General features: G+C 36.0%; 1 protein-coding gene across 1 annotated transcript in view; it reads right to left on the reverse strand.

Annotated features, from left to right (window-relative positions):
- ZBTB41 (zinc finger and BTB domain containing 41) overlaps window positions 1-12,116 on the reverse strand; it is a 60,766-nt gene that overhangs the window by 31,221 nt on the left and 17,429 nt on the right. The window contains exons 6-9 of the mRNA XM_006155430.3: window positions 9,455-9,584; window positions 3,772-3,867; window positions 2,696-2,802; window positions 1,098-1,203 (exon numbers count right to left, since the gene is read on the reverse strand). Coding sequence (XP_006155492.1) covers window positions 1,098-1,203; window positions 2,696-2,802; window positions 3,772-3,867; window positions 9,455-9,584 — 439 coding nt within the window. The remainder of the gene's footprint in view (window positions 1-1,097; window positions 1,204-2,695; window positions 2,803-3,771; window positions 3,868-9,454; window positions 9,585-12,116) is intronic.

Genomic DNA, 12,116 nt, shown 5'->3' on the forward strand with positions numbered 1-12,116 from the left:
ACACACACACACACACACACACACATATATATATATATATATATAAAAGAATTACTTTATTTAACTTTATTTATTTTAATTTGACCAGAGAGGGACAAAATGAGAGAGAGAGAGTGAGAAGGCAAGCTGCCAGGTCCAGGATTCGAACCACAGTTGGTCATGTGGGAGTCCAGTGCCCTTAACCACCACGCCACCTGCTGGCCCCCTACATTTATATTTACCATGTATATTTTGTTGATGATGCTTAGGACTATTAAATAAAGCCTTGTGGCACCTTGGAACACATCTGCTGCATCATTACCGAAAATATTGAGGCAAAGAACAGAGCTCTTGGAACATAGTACCCTCAGGAACTAATCTCAGTTAAGCTCAGATTTTGAAATTGTACAAAAAAGTTCATGTTTAAGATAGCACATGTCTCCTTCAAATAAAGTATCATTTGAAATGCTTGGTGTGAATAGAAACAAGTTAAATTCAGAGTAAGAACTTTCCCTAATAATTGCTATCTTATCAAGTACAATACGTAGGCAGTATTACTGAGCTTTCAAAGAGCAACAACCACCAAAGATAGAAGACATTCCTAAAGGACACCAAAACTTTATACTAGTGGTTAACTTCAGTATCTACTACTGCCCAGCGTTTGAATTCATGAAGGCAAAGCAAAAACAAAAAATATGCTCTGCTCAATTTGTGTAGGTCTGTAGAGAAGCTAGAGAAAGAGAGCTGTTAATTTATTCCCCAAACAAAATGAACAAGAAAAGTTATATGGGACCAGCAGATGGCATAATGGTTATATTGCTAGACTCCCATGTAATCAACAGTGGTTCTTGTCCTGGCCCCGGCAGCTTAAAACTCAGGCTGGGCACATGTTTGTACATGCTCAAATCCCGAGATGGAGGAGAAGGGATGGCGGCAGGGCCATCCCCCCAGAGGGGTGATTTCTCACTTTCTGTCTCTGTCTCTTCATCAAGTACAAGTGCCCTATAGCAAGAATCTCTAAAAAAGAAAAAAAAAAAAGAAAGAAAAGTTATAACTTTCCTCCTCCACCCAAGACTTAAGTCGATGTAGTAATTATGAGAAATTTACTTTACACTTACTTTTGCCACACTTTCTCTCCAAGATGTACACTTTTGTAATGAACAGTGAGATGATCCCTACGACCAAAACATTTTCCACATTCTTCACACTGATGAGCTTTTTCACCTAAAATAAAGATCCAAATGGTTTGATTAAAATATGCATTTCATTTTTTTTCCTCTGAAACAAATCACCAAACATGGTGGAAAACATACCAGGAAAGTAAAGCTACCCTTCATTTTGGGCTATTTCCTTTATATTCCTTTCCAAGTACCTCTCCTCAAAGAATTTGTTTAATTTTAACATCGTGGACATGAATCTTTTTCTTACTTGGTTTAGAAGACATCAGTAGTCTTTTGATGGAGACTTCAAATCTTACCTTTCAATGTAGCAGAGTAAGATAAATGAAATTATTTTAAAACACAGGATTATTTTTAGGAACATGCATGTCTGGATGCCAAACATCTTAAATGAATATACCTTGAGTTAAGATGAGGCTGTCTTACTGCTTATAAAAAAAAGCCTAAACATTTTCAGATCTTTGTACTTTACTTTTAAAAGATTTTTCATCTGTGAGGATTTCTTACATTTACAATGAGCCAAACTACAGAGGTAATGGAGACTTCTAGATGAGCCCAATTTCTCGAAATGTAATGGAAACTTTTAGATGAGTCCAATTTATCATCTCTATTTTTACATTCAGTTGCAAAGCGTTGGTATTTAAAAATTACTGTCTCAAATTCAGTGTGTAGTTAAAGCATGTGATCTCTAGAATTAGGAATTTAGAATTCCTAATTATCCTCCTGAAGATGAAACTGCATAATTCCAATGAAAAATGTCATCAGACCTTTAGCATTTCTTGAAAAGGGTGATAATTGCAATCTGCCTCACTAAAATCATTTAAGAAAATATTTAAAAGCTACCTGTTGCGCATTTTGCATTTAAATTATGTTTGTAATAGTAATAATAATCACCTGTTCTACCGTGCTCAGAGACGGCTCTTTTCCCATTACTGTGCTCACAAACTTGGCTCTCTTAGTATTTCCTGAACATCAATCTGAGAGGAAAATATGAAAGAAATCCCCAGAATATAAAAATTAAAAATACAGTATAACGATCTGAAATTGATCAGGATCATTAAGTTACTCTTTTCTAAAGAGAGGGTTTTTAAATACACTGTACTATAAGCTTCAACATCCAATTGTAATCATTTCCCTTTAAATATCTAATTTTTGCTAGCTTCTTTCAAATCCAATCAAAGTGATAAATATTACTGTGAATTCTCTTTTTAGGGAAGGCCCAATAGCAAGCATTGTACATATCTGCATCATATGCAAAATGCAAACTTTGAGCATTTGTTTAAAATGAAACTTTGAGAGAGAAACTTTATAGTCACAAAAAGTGACCAAATTATTAAAATTACAGTGAACACTGTATCATGAAATTATGTCTTTCCCAGATGATTTTTGAAAAAGTTTTTAGAACCACCATTCCAATGGGGTAATAAATATATACATGAAATTATTAAAATTACAGCCAACACAAACATGATGTAATACTATGTCCTTCCAGGGGCTTTTAAAAGGATTTTGGAAATAGCATACAAAGTCTGGCCTACCTGAATGTATTTTTTTGTGCTTTGTAAGGTGATCATGACGAATAAATGTTTTTCCACATTCATCACACTCGTACCTTTTATCATCATGATGTACTCGTAAGTGAAGTCTATAAAAAAAAAAATTGAAGACTATTGAAACCAATGACAGAAGGAAAAAGCCTCATAATGAACAAATGATGAATAAATGACAAAAACTGAAATGCCTACTCCACCACCCTCACACAGTACCTGCTCTGTTTCTAAGACTTTCAGAGTCCTTCCCAGTCTTTTGCCACCTGACCCCAAGGTTCCCACTCACTGCTTTCGAGAAAGCATTTCAATATTTGCGACCGCTCTTATCACTTCTGGATATTATTTGTTAGATACTCAGTCTACTGCACTCAATCGATCTGACTTGTCAAGTGTCAGAGATATCAAAAGTAGAATTAAACCCGGAAGGAATCAGAATCAGACGGAGTAACTGTCCAGTGGCATAAGATAATGACACAAATTATACAGAAAGTAATTGAAGATTAGTCTTATTCTGGATAAGGGATACCATTTACACACCGACAGATGAAAATTTATTATATTTTAAAAGAACCCTATTTTATGAAAATTACATTTTACTACTATTCACACCAAGCAAATAAAATGCAGCTCATTTTATAGTATTCCAATGAGGTTGAAAGAGGTTCAGATTATTAAAATTCGTTGAAATCAATGACTATTATCCCTATAATCCTCTATCTCTATAAATCCTACTGAAAGGAATCACTTTCCCACTCAGGTTGCCAAGACTGATTCTGTCATAACCAAAACTAGTACATAATTAAACTGCATCCAAAGGAGAAACATTCTGTTTAACTTGAAAAAAGAGGTAAATAAATAAAGTGTAAATATTAAAGTTTCAAGATGAAAATATTTAAGAACATTAATAGTAAATCTGTGTGCACACATCACAATGGTATTTACATATTATTGGGTCTCTGGAAAAGTCATGATTTTTTTTTCTGTTTTTCTATGCAAAAATGCATCGTGACTTTTCTGACAACTCAACAGTTTACTTAATCTAGAAGAAAAATGGCTTTACTTACCTGTATGAACTTCCGTGACGAAAACTTTGCCCACAAATACTACAAAGATGAGGTTTTTCTCCACTATGGATTCTCAAATGTTCTTTCAAAGTGGTTCTGTGTTTAAATATATAGATAGATATTTAAAGACTTTTAACGTGTCAATGTACATATTTAACAAAGTTCTGCAAAACTTACGAGAATGGTGTTCAAGCGAACAGTAAATCTTTTCTCCTACAGTATTTTTGCTCTTCTTCCCCCCTTGTCTATAGGGTCCATGCATTCACCACAGAGCGAAAGAGAGACAGCACCCCTTCAAAGGGCGTGGTTACACTGCAATCTTTCTTTCCTTCATTTCTCTACTCCATCAGAATTTTGGGCATGCACACACATGTGCTTTTCATGGCCACTGATGCCAGGATTGGAGCAATGCTCAGCCATGGGAGATCTGGCTGCCTATACTCAGGACTTAACTGCGGCAGTGGTTCAGGGTCGGCCTGGGTATTATTGCTTTTTATTGGACTATTACCAGAATGCAAATATGCTTCTTAAGTTTTCTCTCTTTAAAAACAAAACTTTGATGTCCTTAGCTATGGACTTCTCAGGAATTTAATTGAACAGCTTAAGCTTTGAAAGTTCTTAAGTATTCAAAAAGTACAAATAAAAAAAATCTTCAATTATCACTTCTGAATTAGGTAAACTGATATGAATTCTGGTAGAAGGGAGTTGGTAATACTTAAGGAATCTACTTTAATCTACTATTCCTTCCAAATACGTGCTAAATATTTGTTGAAAAATGTTTTAAGGCCAAAGAAAACCTCAGACATTTCTACTTTCCAGAAGCAAATGTGCAAAAGGAACTATATAAATGGCATTACTGCTGGTCTTCCTAAACTGTCCAGCACCACTGACCTTCAGAGAGCTACCATGTAACCATTTTGCTCCAGTTACACCACTAGCAATTCCTGTAGTCCCAAAGTTCCAGGTTTTCCCACCTATCTAAAGTGCTGGGTGAAGATGGGCAAAGTTATTTTAGGGGGAATAAAAGTCACACACAAATGTGACCAATCTTTGCAGGCAGGCTGTCACTACTACCTGGTTTTCATTTCAATCCTATATATACCAAGTTTAAAGGCTGAATCTAAAATGAAGATAGACCTCTGCCAGTAGGTGGCACTCTTCGACAAGGCCCACCAACAGGAGTGGCTATAGCGATACCCATGACTTTGTGGAGAAAGTCTCTCAAAAATATTTCCTACTGTCTCCAGTGTCCACCAATCTTTCAATCTCTACAAGAGAGTGTGGACAGTCTGTATATTATATAAAAAAATTTTCCCTACCTAGTCAAGAGTCGAACAGATGAAAGCATTATCTTTGGCAGGCTTTTTTGGCTTGTTTCCTTTTTTGTTTTTACAAAAAGATCTCAAAGGGGAAAAATGAATTTACCATGCATATAATAACTTTATAATTAATCAATCTGTAGAAGTGTACTGATATTCCTACGTCACCATTACGCCATCAGTTACTTGAAGAAAATAGAAGTTTTAATTTTTTAAAATTACGAAACATATACTGAAGAATATATACAATTTATATATGTACTGTTTAAAAATAGTATTAAAACACTTACATGCAGATTGAGGCATAGAATATTACTGAACCTTAGAATACTACCATATGTTCTTTCCTGATCTTATCCTCCCCACCTCATCTCCCCAAAAACCATCACTTACGTTAATTTGGTTTCACTACACATCTATGGGTCACTAAATAATATTATCATATGCTTTTGCAAATTGACTATTAACCAGGAACCTAACAATGCCACTCTTAGAGGGCCCCAAAGATATCATGAACAGGGAGGCTTCTGCAAGTCTAGCAGCAGCTTCTCTGAGAGTTAACATGATCCCCTGCTGGCATGTCAGTGGGTAAAGTCAGGAATAAATACCAGAAGATAGGAAGTTCACCACAGTTGGACTATCTGACAAGAGCCAGAGTGGACTAGGTCGTGGAAATCTGGTAGAAATATTGTCAAAGCGAGTAGGCGGCTCTGTATACTTTGCTCATAAGCACACAATGACCTTCTTCTAATTCTCATGGATAGCTCAAAACAGAACATTTCTGTGAACGTAATTGAGTGTCCTCAGTTAAATCACGCGGAAGGGCACAAAGATAAGCATAAGCCCACTGGCACAGAGAGGAACTAAACAGAGGCAGAGCACAGATAAGTCAGACCTACTTTAGCACTGAGTTCCCTAGCAAGAAGAGGAAAGCTGCCAGGAGGGATCTTGGCGGTGACTCTCTACAGGTCTTGGGTCACACTACGACTAGTATGAACTACCCATTGCCTACGCTGTAAGCAGAACCCCTCAGAATCTTCACTCACCATCTTCCTGGGAATTACTCCTTTTGTCTCCTGTGTTAGACTATTACCTAGAGCCCTACTTCCTTTTTATGAGTTTACTCTTCAGTAGCTTCCTGTAGTTTCATGAGAAACGGTACGAAGAAAGGTAATTTCTTTGGTATCATAAAAAGTCTTTATTCTATCCTTGTGAGTTTAACTGCGGACAGAATTCTAGGCTGAAGAGCCTTTTCTTTCAGAATTATGCAGGTTATTACATCGTCTTCCTTTAAGCATTGTTGTTGAGAGTAAAAATCAAGTAACTGTTCAACGAGTGTGACTTTTTTCCATTCCCAGAGGTACATAAGTTCCCCTCGGTCCCAGTGTTCTGAAATATCAGTGATGTACTCTGGTGGAGGTTTATATTCAACTAACTACCTAAGCATGCTAAAGTCATTTCTAATGACCTAAGCATGCGGTGGGTCATTTCTTGCTGTCAGTTCATATCCTTTATTTCTTGAATTGTATCAAAGATAATTTTTCCCCTCCCTTTCCTCTGTTCTTTCCTCCTGGAACTCATTAGTCAGATGCTAGACCTGCCTGGTCTTCTAATATTTTAACTTTTATTTTACATTTCTATTATCTTTTTGCTCTTTGAATTTCTGGAAGTTCTGAATTGCTATTTTGAGTAATCCTTTTAATACAACATCCTATTCTTGTGTAATAGATTCTGTATCTTCAACAGAGGAAAAAATAGTTTTCTTTTTGAAGTTTCTTCTTCATTCATAATCTGTTTCCTTAAAGTTTGTATGTGCATGCGTGTGTGTGTATGTGTGTACGTGTGTTGGAGTCTATCTTCCATTTTGGAATCATGTTCCACGTTAGATTTTCCCTCCAAATCTTGCAGTCCTTGACTATTTGCTAATGATTAAGTGTGATCGGATAAAAAGTGGATGGTAAGGTCAGAGAAAGGTCTTGACGAGCTCTGCTTCACGGTAGGTGATCCAGGTATACTACTCGTTAGGGAATACATTTTTCCCTAGGTTGGTCAGATTTTCAGGAAATAGTCTATCTGCTGCCTGGAGGGTCATATCTAAAAACCAAGTTATTGTTGAAGGTAACGTCTGGGGTTTCGTGATTTTGGCATTCAGAATGCATTCAACCGCGTAACTACAGGGTAAGCTCCAGTCCAGCAATTTCCTTTAGGGAGGGAGGCACGCACCCAGCGGCAATGACAGGTGTTGAGGTGGAAGGGAATCCGATGATCTGACTGCTAAAACTTCTGAAGTTCCTAATCTAATGCTCCTTCTTCTGCCTGTTCTTCACCCCAACGCCAGAGATGCCAGACACTGCCAGTTCCTATACATTTATAGATTCTGTGATGTAAATCATTTCTCCTATTTCTCCACTGCCACTGTGGGATTTGGCTTCCTTAGATCTGCTAAGTAGCTTCCACCGAGCCATCTGCTTTACAGCTTCCAAACCTGTGTCATTCTTGTCACCTCTCTGTTCTCCCTGTCTTTGTAGCTTATCATCTTTGAAAATCTGAAACAAAACTCCTTTAATGTGCTTTAAGTGGGGGTTCATAAAGAGTTATAAGTATATGTATGTTAAATCAACTCTAGATATAAACTTCCAAATCCTGAATCTATACCATCTTCTATAGTATTTTACATAATTCCTTGTTTTTATTATTTCAAACTAAAGTACAATTCAAGTATTATGAACTTGTGTTATTCTAAGTCTTACAAAACATATTCATTACTTCTTCCTAACTGTACTAGAAGTTTTCTAGGTGTGCAGATAATTCTTTACCTTTCTCGTACTGATTTTCCACAGATGAAACAAGTCCATTTTCTCTTCCCACCATGCGTACATTCTATATGGCGTTTCAAATTTCCAGTGTCATTAAACTGACGACCACATATATCACATGGAAAAGGACCTAAAAAGGAAAGAACGGTGTGCATCTCAATGTTAAAGAGCAGACACTAAGTCAGACTTGACAGATATGTTATAAAGTCATGTCTACCATCATTAGCGCAAGTGTCACAGTACAGTGCAATCCATCACTTACTAGTTTTTCTCTTCTAGATTATTTATTCCTAGAAGGCAGGGTAAAATCATCCTCATATCCCTAGAGTCAAGTACAGAGGCTGGCATCTAACAGGCATATCATAAATGTTAAATAAATCAATGAGTTACTAAATTAAAATGGCAAATTCCTAGTTTGAAATCAGACTGAAACAAAGTAGAAAATGCTATGTATAATAAGTTTATGGGAGAAAAAGAGAATGAGAAACTTTGAAAGAATAAACAGAAGACTTAAGAGAGTTTATGGTTAGGAAATATATTATTGTTTCTAATAATAGGTTTTTAGTGATGGTGAGTCGATTGAAAATACTGTGGCACATTTCCATCTGGTCTTACAAAATTAAAACCAGACTTCTCATAGCAATGCTGACACTAGCTAGACTCTGTATTTCACTATAATTTTTACCAAATAAACATCTGAAGAGAAGACAGAGTTCTACTGAATGGTAAACTGTAAGGAAGACAAAGGATGTTTGTAAAAGTAGTAGATAAAGTTCAAGGAAACTCTAAGTTTGGAGGCAGATATTGTAGGATTTGGGAGGATAAACTGAAGACGGATGGAATTCTAATGATGAACTCATCATAATAGCACAATGGGAGAAAATGAAATCTGGATGCTGGAATTCAGAAACAACGATAAGCTAACGTGCTTAGGAGCCACAGTAGCTTTGGGGAAATGACAGCATGTTTTGCACATTAAAAATGAGAGATGACCTCAAAGTACTCATTGCTTCAACACATGCTCACTATTTAAGATAGCTAATATTTCGGGGTGGCCCTGTATAGCAGTGGTTGAGTACTGTGCAAAGCAGGCCAGATCCCACATGGCCAACCATGGTTCAGATCCTGGCCCTGGTGGCTTGGTAAACAAGCTGGAAGTGTGTGTGTGTGTGTGTGTGTGTGTGTGTGTGTGTGTGTGTGCATGCCCCAAAGCCTGACGGGATGGAGAAACAGAGTAGCATAGATAATGATATGACCATGCCCCACCACGTGCATTCTCTGGCAATTAAAAAATATATATCATATTATTTATTAATTCTTAATTCATATCTAGTGCTGTGTTAAGTCCTATGAGAAATCCCTCTACCTCCAAATCCTGAATCTATACCATCTTCTATAGTATTTTACATAATTCCTTGTTTTTATTATTTCAAACTAAAGTACAATTCAAGTATTATGAACTTGTGTTATTCTAAGTCTTACAAAACATATTCATTACTTCTTCCTAACTGTACTAGAAGTTTTCTAGGTGTGCAGATAATTCTTTACCTTTCTCGTACTGATTTTCCACAGATGAAACAAGTCCATTTTCTCTTCCCACCATGCGTACATTCTATATGGCGTTTCAAATTTCCAGTGTCATTAAACTGACGACCACATATATCACATGGAAAAGGACCTAAAAAGGAAAGAACGGTGTGCATCTCAATGTTAAAGAGCAGACACTAAGTCAGACTTGACAGATATGTTATAAAGTCATGTCTACCATCATTAGCGCAAGTGTCACAGTACAGTGCAATCCATCACTTACTAGTTTTTCTCTTCTAGATTATTTATTCCTAGAAGGCAGGGTAAAATCATCCTCATATCCCTAGAGTCAAGTACAGAGGCTGGCATCTAACAGGCATATCATAAATGTTAAATAAATCAATGAGTTACTAAATTAAAATGGCAAATTCCTAGTTTGAAATCAGACTGAAACAAAGTAGAAAATGCTATGTATAATAAGTTTATGGGAGAAAAAGAGAATGAGAAACTTTGAAAGAATAAACAGAAGACTTAAGAGAGTTTATGGTTAGGAAATATATTATTGTTTCTAATAATAGGTTTTTAGTGATGGTGAGTCGATTGAAAATACTGTGGCACATTTCCATACGGTCTTACAAAATTAAAACCAGACTTCTCATAGCAATGCTGACACTAGCTAGACTCTGTATTTCACTATAATTTTTACCAAATAAACATCTGAAGAGAAGACAGAGTTCTACTGAATGGTAAACGGCCCTGGTGGCTTGGTAAACAAGCTGGAAGTGTGTGTGTGTGTGTGTGCGTGTGTGTGTGTGTGTGTGTGTGCATGCCCCAAATCCTGACGGGATGGAGAAACAGAGTAGCATAGATAATGATATGACCATGCCCCACCACGTGCATTCTCTGGCAATTAAAAAATATATATCATATTATTTATTAATTCTTAATTCATATCTAGTGCTGTGTTAAGTCCTATGAGAAATCCCTCTACCTTTCCTTTTCCTGGAAAAGGAAAGTCAGTATTTGCAAAATAAACAGATGAAGAAATAAAATTGCCAAGATAAGCATATTATAGAAAACATGTGTTAGAGAAAGAGTGAAATTTCTACTAGAAAAAGTTTTTATGAAGTAATATTAATAATTATATGTACAGCTGAAGGCTCCGACTAAACAAAGCAAGAAATGGAACGTTCTCTTTCATGTTCAATTTCTTATCAGAATTCTTCAAAGAAAAGAACAACTGTACTTTATTCCTATACTAGATATTCAGTTCTGCGTGCAGTAAACTTTAAACTTTTATTTGTGACGCTGAGAACTTAAGCTAAAGCAGATCTTCATGCCAACTCTTTAAATAGGGTAAGATCTGACTTTTCAAGCCAGACTGTAACTTTTACACTTAGAAATACAGATAGACAAAAAATACTAAAAGTACATCTCCCTTAACTACTCAGCTTGCATTACTTAGAGAGCTCTTCCTCTGATTTAACAGAATATATAATCCTAATGTGGGCAGCATGAGTACAACTTTGAAAAATCTAAACCAGTAACTCTAAAGCACAATGTGTGGACCTTCTGTACAACATCATTTGGAAACTTGGCAGAAATGCAAACCTTGAGGCCATACACCGGAACTAGTAAACCATTAGAGATGAGGCACATTGATCTGTGTTTTAACAAATTCCCCAGTTACCTATGATAAGTACCTAATTTTGTGAACTACTTGTCTACAAGTACAGCGATTCAGGGAACAGAAGAAAAGAATTGGGCTACGAAAGAAACTATATTAAAAATACACATGCATACACACATATATCTCATTATATATTCATTATTTTAGGAGAAACTCCAAATAGAACATTGCTTTGCATGTTACACACACACATATATACAAGCATATATAATACTCAAAGCAACATTCTATTTGCCACTTACTTTTTTTCCTTAAATATTGAAAAGCTACAGTTTCATTATTTCAGATGTCATAGTTCTTAAAGGTCTCAAAAATTAGTACATGTACTAGAAATGGTAACATAAGCAGAGAAAGAATATGCCTGGCTCTATCCTTGGCACTTATTTACCTCATTTCATCTTCACAACAGAATCTACAAAGCAGGCATCTAACTTCTTTCACAAACCTGGAGGAGCCTAGAGTTCTGTGAGGCTGGTCTAGCTCACAGATCGGTGGCTAGGTCAGACTTGGAAGATAAGCCTGGCTAGGAATTCTAATTCTACATCTATTCAATGTTTTTACTATTCTACTTCTACACCTAATCAACTTGTTCTTCTTGTAAATGTCAACCTGACCTAGTAAATGTCGACTCTTATTAAAAATTATACAAATTATCTAATCACATGTAAAGTACCCACATGGATACAGCATTATAAGCTAATGATTTAATTACTGGTTTAATTACCCACTACACGTGATTAAATTTGAAAAACACTATCCCTAGATCCTGCTACAGAGCTGACCATATATTGATAGTTAACAGCTGTTCAATACATATTTACTACTACAAATGTTGAGTTCACTTCCTTGGGTACTTTCTTCAGTAAACTTGAGTCTGCAGTTTAGCTAAGCTTTACTGCTTAGCATTTGTGGAACACTTCTTAAAAATATGCTGGAGCGTGACAAAAATAAAAAATCTTAGGTCATAAAAATCTATTCAATCACTTTTCAGGA

The sequence above is a fragment of the Tupaia chinensis genome, unplaced genomic scaffold, assembly GCF_000334495.1.
Source record: "Tupaia chinensis unplaced genomic scaffold, TupChi_1.0 Scaffold000453_1, whole genome shotgun sequence".
Lineage (NCBI taxonomy): Eukaryota > Metazoa > Chordata > Mammalia > Scandentia > Tupaiidae > Tupaia > Tupaia belangeri.